The following is a 23828-nucleotide window of genomic DNA, read 5'->3' as shown; positions in this document are numbered from 1 at the left end:
TTCTTCTCTCTCCTTCATTTTACAGTCTAATTTTTACTGACTAGAACGGCTCGGGGTCAAAGGTCATACAGAATCGATTAATCTGCACTAATTTTTTTAATCAGTTATTTTTTCTCAAATTAATTAATCGAAATTAATCAGTTATTTTTTACAGCCCTAGTTAATGCACATAATTTTAGCTCCCAAATCCCTAATCATTAACTAACTAAACTAAAATAAATCAAGTAATTGAGTTGAGTTGTCTATTCCACCTGGAGATGTGGGTTTGAGTGTATATTTGTGAACTTGCAATACCAAGTCCCGATACAAATACTTAATAAGGCAGTATTTCTAGAGTAGGTAATTCCAACAGAGCAGACAGTCTTAAAGCAGATGGCAAAGCTACCTATTAGTAAACGTTAGTCTGGAATGTTCTGCAGTTGTCTGTGTTTTTCGTCATGCAGCTGTTAAGTGCATTTACTTTCAGCAGATGTTGCGGAAGTATGCCGCTTTTTATGTTGGTCTTTTGAGACCCTCTTGCATCACTGCCTAATCTGCTGGCCTAGTGCACATCACACACAGTCACTCATAACCAGAGATAAACTACTCGTTTGTGTCAAAGTTTGTGCAGGATCCTGTCCTGTCAGCTGTTCCTTTTTACAACGGACTGTTCTAAAATGCTTTAGCAGAACAGCATTTAATTAGTTTTTGTGACAAAATTAAATAAATAAATTAAATATGAAATAAATAAATAAAATATGAAGATAGATAGCTGTGTTTATATATATATATATATATATATATATATATATATATATATATATATATATAAAATATATTATTTATTTTATTTATTCCATATTTCATTTATTTATTGCATTTTGTCACAAAAAACATACAGTTGTGACATTAGTGGTGAATTGTTATGGGAGTCCAGTGGTATTGTGCCACAGGAAAGCCCAGACTAATAACAGTGGTGTTCCAGTAATAACAATAACACTGGAGGGAAGGGGAGCCCACGCTGCCCCACTCTCAAGGTTATGCAAATCAGTCTGCACAATCAGTCTGTGAAACCTAACGCCATCTGTCTCCTCTTCCCTCCTGCACATTCATCCCTTGGCTCTCGGATGTGATGCGGGTAAACAGCTTGTGAAACTCTAAGTGTAAGCACAGGGATGTAGAAGCTGTGGGTTGTGCAGTAGTGAGTGGTAGCTGTGTGTTGTAGCAACTGTGTTGGTGTTGATGTTTGAACTTTTGCCCCTCATGCTGGTCTGAAGTGTGACTGTCACAGGATCAATGTGAGGGGGAATTGACAGGTGTGGTTGACAGGTGTATGTCAGGATTTTCTTGTGTGTGGTTGAGAATTGTAAGGGATTGTACTGATGTTGTATATCGTATAAGTATTGAAGTAGGATTTGCCTTTCTGAGCCTTTGATTAGAAACCATAACCTATAATTAGCCCTATTTAGAATGAGCTCAAGATTTAATTTTATTAGAAAAAAAATACTCATATTCACTGATACCCGGCCCTGTAGAAAGAACCCTAGAAATGACTGTGTGTCCCACGGTTTCTCTGTGTACGTTGTGTCAGACACCTCCCACTGATTCCTGTTCCCACCTGTAGTGAAAGTCTACCTCCTCCAAAACATTCACAGTTATGTAACTCTTTCCCTCCAGTGCTTTCTAGTGTTCACCTCTCCCCCCATTCATTATTCTTTCTTTCTATGAATTCTTTTCTATTCATTCATTATTCTTATTATCTCCTTTTTTTCCTCAACACAACAGGTGGCGACAGACAAGGTTGCAGGAAAGCTGAGTTCTACTCTCTCATGGGTGCGGAACTCAGTGTCTCACACGGTCAGTCAGATGGCTAGCCAGGTGGCCACGCCCTCATCTCTGCCCGCCCCTTCAACCACCTCTGCCCCGCCCCTCGGATCTTCTTCCTCATCTACACCGTTGTCGTCGCCGGCGTTGACGCCTGCCACGCCAGCCCTTAGTCCCGACGAGGTGGAGCTGCTAGCCAAACTCGAGGAGCAGAACAGGTGAGGGACACAACAGAACACATGCACACCCACATGCACAGCCAGAGAGAGATAAGGGCACTGGCAGATGTTACATAAACTGTCATATGCATGTAGAGACATGAACACACTATCATATAGGCAATTAAATTGACATGCTGAACCCTCATACTCACACACACACTCACTCACACACGCACGCACACACACACACACACACACACACACACACACACACACACACACACACACACACACACACACACACACACACACACACACACACACACACACACACACACACTCAGAGAAAGGAGCAGCACACCAACTCCTGATGAGGCTCACCGTGTCTGTGGTCTTGTCTAGTAATGGCCTTAATTACAGGCCTGTGCTGGCCTGAGGCTGTCCTCACCTGGGGTTTCCAGCCTGTAATTGGCAGCCAGTGGAAGGAGGCGGGAGCTGACACATGCTCACATGGCAGCTCCCAAGGAACCGATTTGCCAAGCTGTTCCCGCCGCCGCCACTGCTGCTGCTGCCTTTCAGTCGCTTCCCTGTGGGTGTCATTAGAGGCAGACGGCATCAATCTCTGTCCTCTTATGCCAGCCGTGTTGTGCTGTTCTAGCAGAATACGAATGTGAGAATAAACTCGTCATCAATTTATTTTTCCAAACAAATGCCCTGAACCAGCACTGGAGTTGTTGGCCAGAAGGGAACTTTCTGGAATGGACGTGATTCATGGCCATTGTCACCAACATTGTGAAACATTTCTTTCCCTGGAAGCTGGTGGGGTGTGGTTGCAGTAAAGCCATCTTAGACCATTAACTACATGATATTAAATAGCCTTATAACCATACTCCTGAAGTGAGTCACCTTACTCTGGTTAAGTGGGACTTGATTATCATGGTCATATTGTGATTTGCACACTGGATAAGTCATCATGAAAGGCCGCAGAAGATCTTCTTATTACTGTCACAGGATTACTGTTCTGCAGTGGTCTGTGAATTGCAGAGCATCGCCATACGTGTCTGTTAGCGTGTAGCTATCGCAGTAGATTATGCACGGCCGCTCACCGCTTGTGTTAACACAACGCTGTGAAAAGCCACAGCACAATGATAAGATGGCAGACAGTACAGACCCCGGAGGTGCTGCTATGTGGCATTATCACTGGCTCTGACAACACAGTGGCTATTTGAGGGCCTGGACTGAGAGATGGAGAGAGAGCGAGAGAGAGGGAGTCCTTACACACACACACACACACACACACACATAGGCTTTGTCACTATGCACCCTCCTGTGCGCTCACTCTCCCTATTCAGTGCCATTCCCTATTTAATCTGCAGTTGCACCACGTGTTGACATGGAAACGGTGTAGGATCTGCACCAGGAGGTGTGTGAAAGCTTTTTAATATTTGAGTGTGTGTGTGAGAGAGTGTGTGTTACATGGTATCCATAAGGATGGGAAGCATGGAGGTGTGAGCAGGGTGTAGAGGGCAGTTGAGCCAGATTTGGATGTGTTGGGTGAGTGTGAGACTCCAGCATGACAGACTGTGGGACTTCTTCTGGAGCCAACACACCAGGGGGGCAATTACCCTCTCTCTCTCAAACATTCACTCCTTCAGTGTCCTCCACCCCCTTCTCTGTGTCTCTCTCTCTCTCTCTCTCTCAAATACACCCACATACACAAAAACACACACACATACCCACGCAGACACAAAACTCTGTCGATGTTTCTGGCTCTCCCTCGCCGTCTCTGCATTCTGCTGTGAACTAAGGGGACCTGCCTGCAGTTGTTAATGGCATCCTGGGGGAATGTGGAGGCTTTGTCTTTCAGATGAGCTGCAGTGAATGGGATTGATGGTGGAAGGAGGGGGAAAGGAACTGGAGGGAGAGGAGAGGGGGCAGCAGAGCTGTGGAATTTAGGCAGTTCAGTGCAGTTCACACTTTTATAGGTGTGTGTGTGTGTGTGTGTGTGTGTGTGTGTGTGTGTGTGTGTGTGTGTGTGTGTGTGTGTGTGTGTGTGTGTGTGTGTGTGTGTGTGTGTGTGTGTGTGTGTGTGTGTGTGTGTGTGTGTGTGTGTGTGTGTGTGTGTGTGTGTGTGTGTGTGTGTGTGTGTGTGTGTGTGTGTGTGTGTGTGTGTGTGTGTGTGTGTGTGTGTGTGTGTGTGTGTGTGTGTGTGTGTGTGTGTGTGTGTGTGTGTGTGTGTGTGTGTGTGTTTTTATAGGGTTCTGTGTGTGTGTGATGTTGAATCGCCCCAAGAAGAACAAAAGAAGGAACAGTTTTTATTCAATGTGTGAAGGAATGATGTCATCACAGTGGTCCACTTCCAGAGCTGGCCTAACATCATGGCTCCCCCTCTCTGGTTTGTAAGTGTTCGTGTAAATTATCATCAGTAGGGAGAGAGAAGGATGAAATGAACCAGTTTAAAAGAAACCGCTGACCTTCTTCTGTTCAGATATCAGTATGAGCAAGAGCATAAATTCCCCTTCTCCACCACAATCGTGAGCAAAAGAGTGACTGCTGGCTTGCTTTTACAGGTAGATGTTGGAGATTAGCATACTGTGTGTGTGTGTGTGTGTGTGTCTGTATTGTGTGTGTGTGTGCTCAGCATTTTCACTAGATGAGGGGCATTCCATTGACACACCAAAAATGCATACATAGAACACAGTAACACAGTAATTATCTCTCTCTCTGTCTGTCTGTCTGTCTGTCTGTCTCTCTCTCTCCCTCCCTCTTCCTTTCCCTCAGTTCCTTTCAGACCCACCCTGACCTCCACAGCACTCAGACATGTTAAGGGGGCCTGCAGACACACTGCTCACTTTAACCTTTGACCCCAGCCTCCGCCCACATGCCAGGAGCACAGCTGGGCCCTTTTCACCCTGGCACATGTTGCCGTAGCCCCGTCCCCCCGTTACCCCATGTGTGAGAGACAATACCCCTTCATCTGTCTCCCTCATAAACCCCACCTGTCAGTCAAACAGAAAGAGAGCCTTCCCATTCCTGTCGAGAGCCCTTTCACAACAAACCAAAACCAGACTCAGATGCTGTCTGTTTGCTTTTGAGAAGTTGTGACTGTTTGATTGAGTCTGTCCACAGTGCCAGGTGGAAGGGATTTTGCCTGGTTCTAGTTTCTCTATTGGTCAGCCACACTTGAAAGTTGCTGCCTGAGTTGAAAATGCTTGAGAGTGAGCACATAGGCCTAGTAGTAGTAAGACAGATGGCACAGTAAGCATTCCAATGAATTCCCCAAGGACATCCTTATTCATTAACGCCTTTACTTGGCTTAGAAGGAATGACGTTATAAGGAACCAGTCATCTAACATACTTCATTTTGGGTCTATGTGGCCAAAATATTTCCTGCCAAAATTCCCCACCACTATCAGTACTTGGTCAGCCTTTCCATCCATTTGGCACCTTTGTATAGTGACGGTTTTCCTTTCCTTTGGTTCCATCTAGTTCTGCTGAACCCAAAAAGGAGACCAGCTCCTCCGTCATGTGGAGGCCTGCACAGATCAGTGGATTGGCCCCTTTCATTCTCACTTCCTCCCTTTCTCTCTCTCTCTCTCTCTCACTCTGTCACTCACTCTCACTGATTACTCACTGTCGTTGGCCGTTCTCCCTGCACCACACCACCACCACAGATCCCCTGAATTAGTCACCGCCGTTGCTGCTAAGCGACCAGGAACAATGAGGCACGGAATCGAAAACTCATGGCCTCTCTTTCTCTCTCTCTCTCTCTCTCTCTCTCTCTCTCTCTCTCTCTCTCTCTCTCTCTCTCTCTCTCTCTCTGGGCTGCTAACAGATGGGAACACAACCTTACGAAAGCACTCAGGAAGCTTTTGAATCTTTTCTTTTCTGCTTTTCCAACAATGTAGCATTACCCCACCATCATATAGCATAGAGCACACAAAAAGCAGAGTCTCCTTGATCAACGTAAGTAACATCAGTGGCATTTATACGTCAGCTGCTGTGATGTGAAAAAGAAAGTGACAGTTGGGTACCTGAAAGAAAGTCCTTTTGTCCAATTGATTGAACTCTCTTTCATCCCGTGTCAATACTAAGTTGATGACGCAAAAGTCAGGAAGCAGTGGTGCTGTTTGCATTGTATGTATTGCATTGCATGTATTGGCATTCATTCTTGTGACTTAAATGCAGCTTCTGTAAAGAGTTTTCTTGGCTCTGTTTAGTAGTTCATTATGAAAAATTCCTTCATCTACATTTGTTTACATTCCCTTGATGCTGCCAACTAAAGCATCACACAATGAGTTAACATTGCGGACTTGAGGCTGTTGTTGCCAGACTAGCTCTCTCTCTCTCTCTCTCTCTCTCTGTAGTTCACTGGCAGCCTTCTCATCAGGAGAAAGAAGAACTTTGATTTTGCCACTCCTGTGAATCCTGCCCTCTGTTTCTCGTTTTCTCGTTTTTTTCCCCCCTCCTGCCGTTCGCCCACGCAAATTTCTCCGAGTTGCGCTGACTCGAGCGGGGATGAAAGTAGGGCAGAGCTGAGAGAGCAGCAGCAGCAGTGCTGCTGGTGTCTCCTCTGTTCGTTGCAGCCCAGCGACACAGTGATACCAGACGGCAGGTAGGCGAGCGAAACTGCACAGCGAAACTGTCATGAGTCCATGAGTTTACCATGTTACTCACAGATAACAACAGTAAGACTGCACAATAATAGGGATTCCAGTGGGTGTTGACCGCTTACTTCAGTCCTCTGTTTTGATTTGTTTTCTGTAGTGAAACACGCATGAGCACACTCAGATTCAGGGTATAGCTCAATATGTGTATTGGTTGTTGGCCTTTGCACTTAGCCGATAAGGGCTTGTGTGTGCGTGTGTTTGTGTGCGTGTGCGTTTACGTGTGCGCGTGTGTGTGTGTGAGAGAGAGGAAAGGGTGTATATCTGGCAGAAAGCCAGGGTGCCGCTCTCCTCACAGTTCGGGCTGGCTGGTAGGCAGGCAGACAGTTAGCCTGTGCTGTTATCTGGATGCTCCACTCACTGGTACATGAGCAGACATGAGCAGCACTCTACCATGAGCTTCTCTTGGTAAGCTCCTTAACACGCGCACCGACACACACATACACACTCACATGCACAAACACACACTCATGTGACTCCTCAGCAAGGCCTACACACACACACACACACACATACAAAAGTAGAACTGTTTTTTTTGCAGATATGGTTAGAACTTGATGTAAGATGTAAGCCTGTTGTTTGCTGTAGGAAGTAGAAACTTCTGAGTGAGATGAATGTTTTTTTTCTTTGGCTATTTACTGTTAAATATCCATTTGCCATGCTGTGACCGTGTAGGATTCTTGTGTTTGCCACGTGTGACACGTTGCTTTTTGTTTAACCACTGGTAAATGATTTACTGAAGAGAGGACAGCTGAGAGTAAAAGCAGGTTGTGTGAGCGTGAGTGTGCAGTTGTATCCTCTTGAGGTTGCCCTCTGTTTACTGTGTCTGAAATGTTCTGATGTACATTCCGTTCCTGCATCACTAAGTAGATAGGAGTTATGTAGTGTAGTGCAGTGCAGAATGTAACTCTGGATTCTGTCACTTGATGAAGGTTTATGAAGTGTAGAATGAACTCCACTTCTCTGCCTTTCTATTGATTGAAACTGTTCAGAGTTCCCATGGGGAATACTCACCATTGCTCTTATGAAGTGCAAAGGTCAGCATTAGTAGAGTCCAGCCAAATGCCACCACATGGTTTTTATCTTTTTACACCTTTCATTTGCCCTGATTTGATGGAAGATTGCCACTCTTATTATTACCTCAATGCTTAGCTTAACAAAGTTGATATGTAGCCAGTTGGCCTGAGAGTTCCTCCTTTTTTCAAAAGGATGTAATAAGGAACTCAAAGATTTATTCGATTTTACTGGAAAGCTTGAAGGGATATGATTTTGAGTAGCTGCCATGAGTGTATATTTCTGTATGTTGTAGGCCTGTCATTTGCCTTTTGATTCATGTGCTGCCCCTGATGGTAATGTAAGGTCAAGCATATCTTTGCAGTGCACGTAAACGGTCAGTTCCTAAGGGAACCTGTATTGTCCATCTCTGTTGCATGTGAGGCAGTGGTAGCAGCAGCACATGAGCTCCTGAGCTCCATGTGTGTTTACCATCTGCTCTCTCTGAGTCAAGGTGAATGTGTCACTGGAGCAAGGCAAACATGAGCTTGAGCCCAGAGATGCAGGTCAGGCAGGAAATCTATAATGCCTCCAAGCCTTGGCTGATTCTTACTTACAGCGAGTTTTTAAACATCTGATGCCAGAAGACAAGAACCACTGATATTACAGACTGTTTATCATTTGTTATCAGGTCCCATGGGCTAGTGATTTGTCTTACGGGTATGAATTTAGTAAATGTTATTTGGCTGTAAAGCTATTTTTGTATTGAAAAAGTAAAAAGTAATTTTCGTCCTCCAGCATTTCTGTTTCGAAGCTGTCATTCCTCTTCTGAGCTGTCCCATAATTGCTCGCCTCTACTTGTCCTTCCACCCTCCCCCCTTCATTTTGTCTCCTTGTTCCCACATACAATACTCTCTCTGCCTTAACCCCCCCAACCCCCCCCCCCCCCCCAAACTCCTCCACTTCCTACACCATCCTGACCCAAATTCAGCCGTAACCCCACCCCATCAGGGAGCACCCTCGATGATGTCACCCCACACACACCCACAGTTAGCACACACTCTCCCCCCCCCCCCCCTCCCAGTTCCCTCTGAGAGGCCACGACTGCTTTTTCCGAGATCGTGTTTCCAAGTCCTTTTGTGTGCCGGTCGCCTGATCCCTGAGACACTTGTCCGAGCAATGAGGCCCAGTCACAGCACTGACCCGAGTTCAGTTTAGACTGAACTGCCTCTCAGTAAAGAACTCTCAAGAACCTGTCTGTGAACATCTGATTAGTACTTTCAAGTAGAGAAGACTCATTCCCCTTTTGGCTAGAGGACTAGACTTTTCACCACAGAATAGCTTCAGAAGTGTACATGCATGTGTATTTAATTATGGTGTGTTCACATTAAGCACAACAGACATCATCTGGTTTGTGAACCTCCAGAGCCCTTAATGAACTGAGGCTGGCAGAAGTCCCATCATCTGCACTGCATGCATGTTGCTATTCCTAGAGAGCCAGGAGCCCTGATAGAGACGGTTTGTTTCTTTTAAAGGTTTACAAATTCAGAAATCGGTCTTCTTGAAATTGTGCAGTCAGACAGGCTCAGTGAAGTGCAGAGCAGGAATGTGTAAGATGTCAAAAACTAGTCTATTTAAAGCCCAGGCCTGGAAAAGTAGTACTCTTGTGTGGGTAGAGAGTGTCCCTGGAGAGAGCGGCATTTTCCAGGCATTTCCCTTGACTCATTGCCAACTTACCAATTGCTGCCAGAGCAGGTGTGTCCCTCTCTTTCTTCAAGAAACTCTTGAAGACCCAAATCTTCCTCTTCCTAACACTCCTAACAACTCAACACACCTAACATGTACTTACCATGCACTTCCCTTCTTCTCTCCTTTTGTTGTCTCCTCCTTCCTCTACCATTATTTCCTTCAATAACACTTAACTAGCTTTTTTCCACATTCAGCAATCAACTCCTCTTAGCTGCCCATTCCATGAGTACACTACACTGTAAAAAAGAAACCCAGTCTCTGTAAGTAGCCCAGGCTCTGTAAATTGGAAACAGTGGAGGCAGCCTGTCCCCAAAACAAAAACAAAACCCTGTGTGGAGTTTCTCTGGGAATGCTGAAGGTAGGGGTGAGGCCTCTCTGGTGTGTTTTGTTTGGTCCTTGGTTAAATTATAATTTATGCTGTTTTGGACAAAAGCATCTGCTAATAATTTTAAATATGATCATAAACCAATGCGCAATTGCTGACGGCACCATTAATTGTTACTTAAGTTCTCTCTCCTCTGCAAAGTAGATTGATGTTATTCCTCATTGTTGTAAGTCGGTTTGGATAAAAGCGTCTGTTAAATGAAGAACTGTAGATGATTCAAATGGATATTAAACATGTGTTGTAGGCCAAGGTTTCTCCTAAATAATGACTGACTAGCTAACTACATCCCAGGCTATTTAAAGTAACCTCAAACATCACCATTGACCTTTTTCTCATAGGCTACTATTGAATTTAATAATGGTACTTTTTTTATTTGAGTGTGGAAATGCACTCAAGCTGACTTCAAAAGGATTTATGAGGAAAACAGAGCCAATTTGAAGTTTTTCCCTGGCAGAAACTGCGTGCGTTAGTATGTGAAGGCTTAGCCCTTCTCTCCGCACTATGGTGAGCCTCCGTAGAAACTTACGCTCCGCATCATTTCCCCCACACTGTCCTCTACACCCACGACTTCATCCATCCATCACAGTGCAGGGAGATGGGAGAGTGTGGAGGTAGAGCCATTTGGACGCCATCACTCCAATCCAGTGTTCTCTGATGTGTGTTTGGCCACATTTTTTTCTGCCACCTTTGCTAGATGCTGGCGCTGGAGGATGGCGCTGCCCTGGCTCACTAAGTGTGCTTTGGATCCGCGTCAAAGGCATCCAGGAGCCCATTTCCACACGGAGTTGGGGGAGGGCTGTGGGATGGGCATTAAGTGCTGCCAAGTAAATGCCGGCAGTGACATTACAGGGGGATTGTTTGTTGGGAAGGAAGCGGCCTTTTTCTGCAGGCCTCAGGCTTCCTCTCCTCTGCTCTGCTCTGCTCTGCTCTGTGTTCTGCTCTGCGCTCTGGTCAGCCGCAGCCCCACTGGTGGAGAGCCAGGGCTCCTGAGGTCCATCCAGCACAATGAGTCTGCGTTTGCCTTGTGATGGAAAAACCCTAATGCGGAGGAATGAGTGTGTGTGTGTGGGGGGGGGGGGTGTGAATTTGCCCTGAGGTGTGATCCGAAGCGTAGCTCATATTATTTGAAGGCATGGATGGAAACTCTGATAAGCTTAGCATTTACTAGCATTTTGTGTACTACTACAGAGCATGTACATGACTAATGTGCTATCATTCATGTCACTGGTCACAGATGTACAGCTCTGATTGTGTGAGCTGTTTTCGTTCCATGACCTTTTGCCTTTGATGTTCCATGTCACTGTTTCAGCTTTTGTTGTTTCAGAAAAACTTAATTTTGAGTTCAGTTCAATGAGTTCAGCTCAATGAGTTAATAATTAGTTGACAAAATTGTTGCATTTTAATTTTAAGGAAATCGTTGGATTCGATTGCTTTTAGCAGGGTTCCCACGGGTCATGGAATTTCTGGAATATCATGGATTTTTGCAGTCTATTTCAGACATGGAAAGTCAGGAAATTTTATCATTTTTGGGGTAATGTCATGGAATATCAGGGGATTTTGTCGTAGCAGTTTAAAATTTACTTGCCAAAATACATTAATACAAATATTTCAGAACTAGTGTATGTCTGGTTAGCTTTACTGCTTGCTTGAGTAGCCCGCACTTTATTCATTCAATGCCCATTTATTGACCTCCCTCTCTAGAAAAGTAAATGATTCTTGAACGCTACGCGGCTGCTCTGAACTCATTGGTCAGTAATATTGTACCATTTATATAGTAAGTCTTGGATTCAGGTTTTTTGTCAGGGAAAAGTCATGGAATTTTACATTTGACTAGAGTGGGAACCCTGTTTTAAGTTATTGGTCTTAAAACAACACAATTGACAACTGATTGGAGGATGAATGAAATTGACTGAGCATATCTCTGGTGACCCCTGGCAGGTTGTTGGAGACGGACAGTAAGTCCCTGCGCTCTGTGAATGGCTCACGGAGGAACAGTGGCTCTTCCCTGGTGTCCAGCTCCTCAGCCTCCTCAAACCTGTCCCACTTGGAGGAGGACTCATGGATCCTATGGGGACGCATCGTCAACGACTGGGAAGAGATCCGCAAGAAGAAGGAGAAACAGCTGAAAGTAAGAGCTCACTCCAGCGAAGAGCTGCATGTATCTAAATGTAAAGAAATACATGATTACCAAGTAATAAGGTGCTCTTAGTCTTAATAACAAAGTTTGGACAACCTGACTGTGAGAGGTATGACTTGTTAAATCTTATTGCATGCAGTATGATTGGATTAAATAGGGACTGCAAGGATCTGTAGAGTGGCGAGAATTGAGACTAAATTGCATTTTGAAAAGCCGTCCTCTGAAAATCCAACCCTATTCCCTCAGGGTTTAATCCCTGTCTGAGAAGCCTTGCTCAGGTGGAACCCGGGAAATGCTGCCATGTTTTCTGTCACTGCCGAGGAACTCACAGCAAAGATAGCACCACAGCAGCTGTTACCCTCACCGACCCCTCATCGCTGTCCTTGAACCGCCAGTGAGAGGGTTTATATTTAGCTGTGCCACTGTAAGTGTCTGGAGCCTCAGCTTTGATACTGCTCAAGCCTCGCTGCTACCAGGGCAAAAGATTTAAGAGCTTGCAGTCTAGAGGGAGAGTCTTGTTGTGCTGAAGAGTTTCATGTGTCATCACACCCAGACACATTCTAGAAATGAGTCGCCCGAGATAATGACGCACTGAATGACACACCAGCAGGGATTTCAGAAGACTCCTAAGCATCAGTGTATATAGAACTCACAGGTACTAATATAGGGTTACATTGCAGGTTGTTTGTTTGTTTTTCTTTCTTTTTTTCTATTGTTATTTATTTGAGCCTCTTAATTAGTACACAAACACTATCAAATGAAATACCGGTACTAGCTTCAATGGCAGCACAACCAGTGATCACCTGAATATTTTTACCCTACTGTACTATCAACACCTGACTAGAAACATCTTGCTATGAAGAACTGTTTTCCTTTCAAGGACTGTTTGATATTCATTTGATGAGTCTCAGGTGGAAGGTTGGTTGTTTTTATGATCGTACAGAATGCATGAAATGTCCGAAAGCGATTTTCTTTTGTTATGATTTCTCAGCAACAGATTACTTCTGGTCAGTGTCCTAAAGTAAGAACACATTCCTCCTGGTTAACCAGCTGTGTTTGGCTGCACCACACGTGATGCTGTTTTGAAAGGTCATGGTCTACGTTGGCTTTCATGGTGGTTTGTATTTTAAGCAAAACCAAGTCTCTAAGAGTTCACTTCAAAGACCATTCTGTTTTGACCTTAAGAATGCTTCTAGAACCCCATGAATGCATTTCTTTGTGTCTCTGTGCCTGAGTCATGACAGGTTTTATGAAGACTGTCAGCAGAAGATTAAAAAACAGTGACCATTTTGCCATATTGTTCTTGCTGAGCACACAAAAACATATACTGCGAGTTGTTAAACTCTTGTTTCCACTGACCTGAGGCAATAAGGGTAAAAAAAGTGCCTAGACTGCAATTGTTTCTGTTGCGTCAGCGCTGACATTTTTTCTCCGTTGTCTTCAGAGTTGTGGAGATCAGCCTCCCCTCCAGGGCTTCTCTGGGCCCCATGAGTCGTCATCCCCAGTGACAGGCTTCAGAAAGATGCAATATGATCCCGAGCCTACAGCTGTGTGTGTGTATGTCTCTGTATGTCTGTGTGTGTGTCAATGTGTGCGTGCGTGCGTGTGTGTGTATACGTTTTTATGCTAGAGAGTTAGAGAGAGCTTTGAGAGAAGCTATGAGCAAACAGAGAGCAGACTGAGAGAGAGGCAGGTTTTTCTAGCGGTGAGAGCTGCACTCTTTGGTCCTGCTGACCCTGAGAGGTGAGCGGACCGCCTCCCAGCCCCAGGGAAAAAGCAGATGTCCAGACACACACAGAGAGCACCACAGCGAGGAAGGATCACGCCCTCACAGTCTCCACCCGAGTCTCACTCTCACTCCTGATCCACTCTGCTGGCCCACAGTCTGTCTCCATCACGCACTCCTATATCGGCCTCCTCATTTGAACTCTCTCCATATCACTCTGTAAGCGTCCAGCACTCTTACCCTTGCTGCATGTTGTTTCGTAATGTGGGTCCAGCATGTTGTTTTTCTCTTGCTCTCTCTCACACTTCCCCTTCCTGACATCACCCCCGTTCCCCCACCTCTGCACTACCCCCACTCCTCTCTCTCTCTCTCTCTCTCTCTCTCTCTCTCTCTCTCTCTCTCTCTCTCTCTCTCTCTCTCTCTCTATCTGTCTTTCTCTGACTCTGTCTCTGTGTTTCTCTCTCTCTTTCTCCGCCGCTCTTGATCTGGGCTTAATGCAGTCACGACAGACCTAAACCGCAAAAGGAAAACATTTGGCTCCGCTGAAGACATCGCTGCTGAGATTAGACTCCAGCAGCGTAAAAATCACATTATCATTCCCGAGGTGCTCCGTTGTAAAAACACGCCCGGCCGGCACACACTGAAGGCCCACGGTCAAATCCGGATCAGAGGATGGCAGACGGGGGCCGCCTGTGTGCAGTGTGTTTGTGTGGCGCTGGTCTAGACAGGTCAGGCCGGGATACTCAATCTGCTTATGATGAGTTTGTGTGTTTACATAACACAGTGGACTTTTTTGCTCAGATTCACAGTGTCTTGTCAATTAGTTTAAATGGAGAGGCAGTTCTGGGATTATCTGTCAGATCTGAATGGATTGGATTTGTGTTATTTTTGATTGCCATGATTAGTTCATTTGTAGATGTTTTGGAACCCCCAACTGGGGACACATTTGAAGAATTGCACATTTTCACATGGTGTAAAACAGACTTCGAGATCAAACATTAGGCCTTTAATCCTACCCTATGGTGTCTGTCCCACATGTTCTTTCAGTGGAAAACCAACCAGCTGCCAACCATGTGGTCTTGTACATTTTGGAATCTGTATCTAGACTAAGCAGGGTGTCTGTGTGTGTGTGTGTGTGTGTGTGTGTGTGTGTGTGTACATTTTGGAATCTGTATCTAGACTAAGCTGTGTGTCTGTGTGTCTGTGTGTCTGTGTGTGTGTGTGTGTGTGTGTGTGTGTGTGTGTGTGTGTGTGTGTGTGTCTGTGTGTCTGTGTGTCTGTGTGTGTGTGTCTGTGTGTGTCGTCACAGGACCTGGTGCGTAAAGGCATCCCTCACCACTTCCGGGCCATCGTGTGGCAGCTGCTGTGCAGTGCCCAGAATATGCCCATCAAGGACCAGTACTCGGAGCTGCTGAAGATGTCGTCGCCCTGCGAGAAGCTGATCCGCCGCGACATCGCCCGCACCTACCCCGAGCACCAGTTCTTTAAGGAGAAGGACAGCCTGGGCCAGGAGGTCCTCTTCAACGTCATGAAGGTAAGACGGATATGACAGAGGCTCAAACTGAGGGAGCCAGTGCCAGGTCCTTTCCTTCTTGCCCAAAGGAACTCACAAACTCTAAACTCGGCTGCCCAGTTTTTGAAGTTAGTCTATTGGCCAAGTTTTTAGTATGTTAACATCGCCACAAAGTAATAATACAAGACCCGAGGCCCAGTTGTTGAAACTTGAATGCACTTAGTTAGAGTCATGCACATGTAATGCATTGAGTGTTGTGATGCTTGGAGCCAAGATGTTAGGCACCGAAATAAAAGGGAATTTGAAACACCCTTAGTGGAAGCCAGTGAGAAATAGATATGAAGTGGATTAGGATGAGATGGCAGAGAAACGTCAGTGAAGCATCAAATTCAGGGCCAAAAGTAACCTAATAAACAACAACCTAATCCAGCATTCGATCAGCTGGATTTGTGTTATTTTTAGTGCACAAAATCACAGACAGGGCTTCTGACAGAATGTTAAATCAAGAGGGTATTAGCCAGGCTTTTGTGCAAACAGGAGCTTTAGCCCCCACTGCCTTAGAGGTGTTTAAATCACATCAAGGCTGGATCAGCCACAGATCAGGCAGAAATATGGCTGCCTCACAGTTATGGCCGTTCTTGACCCTATTCGTTCTGCCAGGTTATTTACTGCTGTGAGATATGACTTGGAGTCTCTGCTTCCCTCAGTCACATTTGCACACCCACTCGTTATGACTAGCAAAATAAAACATCTTCTCTGTTGATCTGTCGTTTCGATGCTTTGCAGTAAAAGTGCAGGCTTTCCTCTCTCCCACTGACCCAAAACACCCTGTGCTTGACCGGTTTCACAGCTTTGTTTGGGTGAGTGACTCGAGTATCGTAATTTCCCAACTATTAGCCGTGGCTTATACGTTGATTTTGCAAAATTTCTTCAGCTATGAGGTTAATACACGGGAGCAGTTAATATGGTATTAATATGTTGTTGTTTTTTTCTTTTAACTTGCTTAAAACACTATGATGAGGCTTATACACAGTGTGGCTAATACACAGGAAATTACTGTATATGGTCGGTGGCTTTTCTCTTGTCGTGTGAAGAGTCTTGTCGCTTATTGGCTTGTTGGATTGGCGTCATGATCTGCCTATAGTTTCAGCTTTGGTTTCAGCTTCCCCATAGTTTGTTTTTGAAAACCTCCCGTGCTTTCTCATGTTGATGACACTAGCACATTTGCACTCTGGATATCAATCTGTCCCTGTGCCAAGCCACTGAGACTCACTCTGGATCTATAAGCATAACTCAAGTGCCCATGCTGTGATTTGGTGCCACAAATTGAAATAAAGGCGAGAAGTACTTCAGGGAATCTCTAAGCAGCATCTTCCCCCAGCCGTGGGCCGGGGAGGAGGACCAGGGAGGAGGAGAATGAAGGGGCTGTTGTGTGTCCCGTGGATGGATTCTGAGGCCCATTTTAATAGTGTTGACTCTACACTTACACCTCGACCTCAAAAATCTCCCAGCAATGCAGTTTGTGTGTTTTACATGTGTATGGAAGAGCTGGAGAGTATGTGTGTGTGGGGGAGAGAAAGTGTGTGTGTATGTATGTGTGTGTCTGTGTGTGTGTGTGTGTGTATGTGTACATCTGTGTGCATGATCCTCTCGCTTTGTTCTGGATAATTCATGGCTGCCTGGCTGGCCACTCACTCACTCACTCACTCGCTCTGTCACTTCCTGTTTGCAGGCGTACTCTCTGGTGGACCGTGAGGTGGGCTACTGCCAAGGCAGCGCATTCATCGTGGGTCTGCTGCTCATGCAGGTAACATGGCCACACACACACACACACACACACACACACACACACACACACAGCTGGGGATACACAAAAGGCAGACAGATACACAAGGACACAAATGCACACAATCTCCTGCCAGATACACAAATACACTCACTAGCACACAAAAATTCACACAAGCAAACAAACAAATAAACAATTACCCTCTGACAGCTGATCAAACACCTCTGTAGCAGTTGGAATGCAAATCCAAAGATGAGCTCAACCAGGCACTTCTGAGCAGAGAAATAAGTATAGACTCAATTGTTGTTTTTTCATTGTTTTGTATAAGAGTACTATTAACTACTTAATTTGAACATCCTTGGTTGGTGTATGTATGTGTGGAAGGTCATAGTGGTATGTGATGCATGATGGTGCCCAGATGTTTTCGTTTGTTTTTTGGAGTTGTTTTTTACTGAGGAAGGTGTGTTTGTGAGTGTACTGTGGGGAGGCTGAAAGAGCTTTTACCGTGTGAGTGAGAAAGAAATGGGGAATTGGTGGCAGAGATTTTCAGTGAGAGTACAGCAAGAATGAGACATGGCCTGTGTTTTTACCAATAGTTCTTCCATAACATTTTTATATGGGGTGTGGTGGTTTACTATGCTGCAATATGCTAAATGTTTACATGTGTTCTTGTTCTGCTCATTCTCTCTCTCTTTTTCTCTCTCTCTCTCTCTCTCTCTCTCTCTCTCTCTCTCTCTCCCCCTCTCTCTCTTTCTCTCTCTGTGTGTGTGTGTGTGCGCATACAGATGCCAGAGGAGGAGGCCTTCTGTGTGTTTGTGAAGCTGATGCAGGACTACAGGTTGAGGGAGCTCTTCAAGCCCAGCATGGCAGAGCTGGGCCTCTGCATGTACCAGTTTGAGTGCATGATCCAAGTAAGACTTTCCCCAAGGCACTCTCTCTCTCTCTCTCTTTTGTCTCCTCCTGTCCTCCTGTGTCACTCCATCTGAACTAAACCCAGAAGAACACCGAGAACTGCAAAGCTGCATAGATCCTGTTTTGTGGTGTGTGACTGTGGTGGTTGCTTCAGCAAAACAGAAATGCCATGCAAGAATGCCCAAGAATATCAGAACAGGAGTCATGCTCAATAAGCACTGAAACTGAACGTTGTCTCTGCTTCCTCTTCTCCTCACTGCGTTTAGTCTCAAATCTTCCGTTCCTTTGTTCTCTGTTTCACCCCCTGTATCTGTCCATTCCACTCTCTCACCACCGGTCTCTGTAACACTCCCTTTCTTCTTCTGTCTCTTAATCTCAACCCCTCTGTCTTTCTATTTGGGTCACTCTTCATCTGTTTCATCCCCCCCCCCCTCACCCTCCTCGTCTCACTCTCTCTCTCTCTCTCTCTCTCGTGTGTGTGTGTGTGTGGTCTTTGCCCCCCTTCAGGAGCACCTGCCAGAGCTCCATGTGCACTTCCAGGCTCAGAGCTTCCACACCTCCATGTACGCCTCCTCCTGGTTCCTCACCATCTTCCTCACCTCCTTCCCCCTGCCTGTCGCCACCAGGATATTCGATATCTTCATGTGTGAGGTGCGATACACATGCATTACACCCACATATACACAAACAAACACACACACACACAAACACACTTGCACAAGTTTCTGCATATATGTTTTGGTGCCACTATAATGGGACATGTAACTAAACCCGTGCCCATTATCCACGCTTGCGTCAATGGTCCTTTAAACAAAATGCTAACATGCTTATCTATATAAAGCTCTTTGACATGTTCATGGGTATGCATACAGAAGCTTTTCAGATACATCTGTTATACTTCCTGTGTGCTGCTTGATAATCACATTAAATGTATTGGCTCCTGTTAGCATGCTCAATATACATGCTTGCAAGCTTGTAGGTCTGTCATTCTCACACCTCAGCTGTTTGACTGAGACTTGGTAATGAGGTACTACTGCCCTCTGCTGGACAGTTGATGCTATAGTAGCTGATTTGGTCCTATTCCAGGCCTTTGACGTGTGTGTGTGTGTGTGTGTGTGTGTGTGTGTGTGTGTGTGTGTGTGTGTATGGGTGTTTGTAGGGTCTGGAGATTGTGTTCCGTGTGGGTCTGGCTATCCTGCAGATGAACCAGGCTGAACTCATCCAGCTGGATATGGAGGGAATGTTACAGGTACTGGCTGCAGTGTTGTTCCATTGTGTGTGCTGCCCCATAGTTGAACATGCATGTGGGGGATTGCAGTATTAATAATAATGGGTTTCTTTACTATTATATTTTTATACTTTTTTTGTTTTATTTATTTATTTTACTAAGGTGCTTTACATTTTCCAAAATGGGCAAATAACACATGGTCAGATTTGCACATCATATTACATCATAAAGCTGTACACGATTTCTACCTAAGTTATTCTTTACTTTTTTAACTATTCTTTGACTATTGCCCTTCTATGCTTTTATTAGCTATTACTGTTTGCTTTTGTTTATGTAAAGCACATTGAATTACTTGAACTTGACTAAGTGTACCATAATTCATTTCTAAATATGTGTGTGTGTGTGTTTTACAGCACTTTCAGAAGGTCATTCCCCATCAGCTGGAGAGTGGCCCTGACAAAGTCATCCAAGCTGCTTACCAAGTCAAGTACAACGCCAAGAAAATGAAGAAGTGAGTCTTTCCAGTTCTCTCTTGGCACGTTTCTCTGTCATTTAGCAGCCCGACTTGGCACACGCAGGGCTTTCATTTCAGTCCATCTGAACACAGTGATTTAGAAGAGTCAAGACGAAGAAGAGAAAAACAAAATGGAGCGAATGACCATGTTCACTCACTGTGTGTGTAGTTGTACATTTTGTGGACTCTTTGTGCTATGCAAGTAGCTGGCTCGTTGTTGTTTACGGTTATTTGTTTGGGTGTTTTATCAGCATAAGTGCCCCAGTGCAGGCAAGTAATAGGACGTGGATGTATCCCGATTGTTAATGTTGCTTTGTTTGCCTTCTGTGTGTTCATCTTCTATGTGTTGTGGCCACAGGTTGGAGAAAGAGTACACTACCATCAAAACCAAGGAGATGGAGGAACAGGTGGAGATCAAGGTACGTCTGAGCAAGAACGCGAAAGCTTTAATTCAGATCAGGTTAAAATGAAGCTACTAACAACCATGCAACTAATTTCTCAGAAAACATTTAAAACCTTGCAGCAAGGTTGTTAACTGTAGTGAGTAGAATCACTGATGTTTTTTTTCAGGATGACTTCCTCCTAGTTTGTATGATTGTATGATATAATAAGGTAACTTTATATAAAAATAATGAATATAATAAGGTAAATTGTAAAATAGACTGTCTAATAGCTTGTCTCAGTTTGTCTCTCCCAAACCTGCTTTACTGAAATTTTTTCAATCCATTGTATGGAAAATTGTGTGTGTGTGTGTGTTGGATCCCATTCATGTATGGGTGTGTTTTCCCTCCACCACCACAGAGGTTGCGAACAGAGAACCGGCTCCTGAAGCAGAGGATCGACACGCTGGAGAAGGTGAGTGCACTCAAGAGAGGAGGAGGAGCACAGGGGAAAAGAGAGACAGATCCACTGTACTTCAGTTCACTGAGGAGAGCTGGTCATTCAAATCCACGTGGCTCCATAGTCTTCCAAGAGCATTTGGTTGAATTTCCTCCTCCACCATTTACAGAGGTCAATTTAAAATCAGAGTCCATCCGTCCACTGCATGGCAACACACTGTACCTCATTTACCCCATCTTCATCCTGACCGAGTCCACGCTTGCCCAGGCCTTGCCTGTTAATCACACTCGCATCCAGCACTCTGCTCACAGGCTCTCAATGAATAACACCGGTGTATGTCATGGGCACTAAGCTGCTCAGTGTTTGAGTGTGTGAGTGTGTGTGACACAATGAATAAAGAAAATGTATCGGTGTCATTCATTTTAATTTTGTTTGTAGAGCAGGAAATCCTAGAGCTTTGTTTTTTGTGCTCAGGTGACGTGGATGTTTAGTTTGACAGGCAAGTCAGCTGTAGACTGCTACTGTGGTTGTGAGCAGATCCTCGTTGTGTAGCATTGTCCATTTCTGCATGGGCATTTTCACAGACAGGTACCACTTAAATGTGGCTCTCATTACCTATGGAAGACGAGTCTGACTGTTCAGCTCAAGTGCTGAGGGCCAACTCAAATTCTTGGTTCCTGGGCAGTAGCTCATTCAGCATCCAAACTTCTAAAAGCAAGTTTGAGTCTAAGTCCTTTTTAAATGATGAGACTGCTAACTAGCTGGCGTTTGAGAGACCGGTAAATCTGTTGAGCTTGGACTGACGGCTGGCCCCTCCAGCAAGAGGAAGTTGTGCTGCTAGTCATGTGATCAATGCTCTGCATGCTGCTGAGCTGACCTGTTGCTTGAGCGTGCATGGCTGTTCTCGCATCACTGTTACCATGAACAAAAAAGGCACGAGCCTTCCCAGGTAGCGCTCTGACATCCTGCTTCTCCTCTTACACCATCATCTCATTCCCATGATGCTTCCGTTCCGGCCATGGACAGCAGCTTCCTGGTCCCCGACAACCGTCCTCCCTAACAACAACAGTTGTTTCATTCTGTATATCATACTGGTGTCTTCACGGCTCATGCACTAACCAAACATGCATGGGGAACCAATCTTTGTGCAAAGGCAAGACAATAACTACAGTCACCCTGGAGAACGTGACCCCCCTCGATTACAGCAAGCATGGCACCTGAAACCCCTTGCCTCGGTAGGCATCTGCTACTTCTCTATAACTCCTCTATCTCTAATCGGCGATCTCTCACCCTATTCTGCCTTCCTCTTTGTCTCTTGTTTTCCTGTGCTTTGCCACTTCTCACCAGCACACAGTCACACATTATTTAAGCTCTTTTTTGCAAAGTCACTACTGCACCCTCTCGCTCACGTACACACACACACACTTGTGTATACTGCCCCTTGCTGTTCCGTCCAGTCATTCTCTTAGGGCTGGTTCCCTTATCTACTCCTCCTCATCTTGACAGTTTGAAATTTCTGTCTTTTTGAGATTGCGTTTGCCCTTTGGCGACAGTCTGCCCAAGTTCAAACAGAGGAGGGGTAGAGAAAGGAACTAAGGAACTTACTGCTGTTTTTTTTTCTGTCAAATAAATTAAAGTCTGTTGTTGTTGTTTGTTGTCTTTGTTTAGTTATCTTTTCCTTTTTAAAGAAGTGTCTGTATGCTTTCTCTTTCTCTCTCTTTTGTGCTCTCTTGTGGATATCTCCCTCCTCTGTTTTTTATTTGTTTTTAGGAAAGCGCTTCCTTGGCAGATAGATTGATCCAGGTATAAATCTCTTTTTTCACTTCACCCTCTCAACCTCTGCAAATCTAACCTTTCACTATCTTTTATTTTTTCTTCCCTTGGTTTTATCTGTGTTCTATTGCTCGCCTCAACTCTGCATGCCCATAGTCACTAAGTTTAAAAAAAGAAAGAAATCACAGAAGATACTGGCTTGCAAATCATTCGGCGAGGTGCCATGTGGCTCCACACACTTGGGAGTGGAGGGCAGTGAGATTTTATGCACCAAACCACCGGCTCACTATGCCAAGTCCAATAACTGCATGCCCCAAATTTTGGATGCATGAAATCTAACCCGATCCAAATCGGCAACTGCCCCCAAAGAGGCTTTTTTTTTGCTGCCAGGAGGCAAGAAAAGGCTTAACAAGCAAGACGAGAATGGCCTGTTCCACACTTGTACTCCCAAGTTTTTGCTTGTTTTTTTTTTTTTTTTTTTTTTTCATTATTATTTTCCGTTTTTACACATTCATTTTTCTCCCCGGCCATCCGTTTGTACCTCATCTTTTCACCTGAATCCCATATTCACACACCCTCACACACAACCTTTCCACACACACACACCTGACGACTCTCCTCTCCCACTCCTTGGTTGGCCATCCTTCCCCCGTCATCCCTCCCTCCTTCCTTCCCCTGGCCTAAAGGGGCAGGTGACTCGAGCGCAAGAGGCAGAGGAGAACTACCTGGTCAAGCGGGAGCTGGCCACGGTCAAACAGCAGAGCGAGGATGCCAACGCTCAGCTGGAGCAGGCCCACAACACGATCCGCCAGCTCCAGCAGCTCCATCAGCAGCAAGGGGTAAGCACCACTGCAGTGTCACATCGCCACCTAGAGGGCTGGAAGAGTTATGGAGAGCTCGTCTGGAAACAGCCATACTTTTTCATGCAGAATGGGAAGTTCCAGGGTTGTCACTGGAACTGTCGGTGAGAGAGCTTTGGTGTGTTGTGCTCTCATGTTGTTCTTGTTGAGGTAAATTTTTGAAAGTTGTGTAACGTGGGGTATTGTCCTATCTGCAGAGTTCTGTAGTTATGTCTGAGAGTGACTTGCATTTTTGTCAGAGGTTCTCAATTCATATGCAGCTTGCAAACGGCAGTTGAAAATTGTGGCCACTTTACAGGCAGCAGATTTATGTGAAATCACGAAGTTACATGCATGCACTATTTCTTATTTTATGACTACTGTACACATTTCCCATTGCACTTTCTTATGTTTGGACACAATTTCAAACCTGCTTTTGAGAAGGAGAAAAAATGTATGTTGTCTGCAACAGAAAACACTCTCTTTAGAGTACAAAGTTATCGCACGAGTGTATCAGTGTTTTGTGTTTAATTTTTCCGCCAGATCACACTTCGGTCTTGCCACTGCTCTTTAAACAGCTGACTTCAGATCAGTACACAAATGGTGGCACTGCACCATCAGGCATTTGTTTAGGCCCGTTCCAATGCATAAGTGCCTCATGAATATGCAACGGGCCACGACGAGCCACTGCTGCTCCTGTGGATCATATCAACTGGGCCACGGAGGCGGAATAAAAAGCTGTTTAAGTATTGATACGCTGGCCGTCAGGCCGTTTGCATCGTAATGTGTTTCATGACATAAA

The 23828-nt window shown here is 45.1% G+C and overlaps 1 protein-coding gene across 5 annotated transcripts in view; it reads left to right on the top strand.

Annotated features, from left to right (window-relative positions):
- Nucleotides 1-23828, top strand: part of evi5b (ecotropic viral integration site 5b) — a 57269-nt gene that overhangs the window by 13488 nt on the left and 19953 nt on the right. For 3 of the 5 annotated variants that reach the window (XM_076278429.1, XM_076278431.1, XM_076278432.1), the window contains exons 2-13: nt 1765-2021; nt 11697-11886; nt 14931-15155; nt 16867-16941; nt 17706-17831; nt 18340-18483; nt 18992-19081; nt 19474-19571; nt 19933-19993; nt 20376-20429; nt 22185-22217; nt 22874-23026. In XM_076278429.1, the coding sequence (XP_076134544.1) occupies nt 1765-2021; nt 11697-11886; nt 14931-15155; nt 16867-16941; nt 17706-17831; nt 18340-18483; nt 18992-19081; nt 19474-19571; nt 19933-19993; nt 20376-20429; nt 22185-22217; nt 22874-23026 (1506 nt within the window). The remainder of the gene's footprint in view (nt 1-1764; nt 2022-11696; nt 11887-14930; nt 15156-16866; nt 16942-17705; nt 17832-18339; nt 18484-18991; nt 19082-19473; nt 19572-19932; nt 19994-20375; nt 20430-22184; nt 22218-22873; nt 23027-23828) is intronic. The other 2 variants (XM_076278430.1, XM_076278433.1) reach the window with 2 other exon arrangements.

Source organism: Alosa pseudoharengus, unplaced genomic scaffold (genome assembly GCF_046254945.1).
Source record: "Alosa pseudoharengus isolate Yale_2024_CS ecotype anadromous, Long Island Sound unplaced genomic scaffold, YU_APseudo_1.1 YU_APseudo_1.1_scf_11, whole genome shotgun sequence".
NCBI classification, from domain to species: domain Eukaryota; kingdom Metazoa; phylum Chordata; class Actinopteri; order Clupeiformes; family Clupeidae; genus Alosa; species Alosa pseudoharengus.
This window is presented reverse-complemented; position numbering and strand designations above follow the sequence as displayed.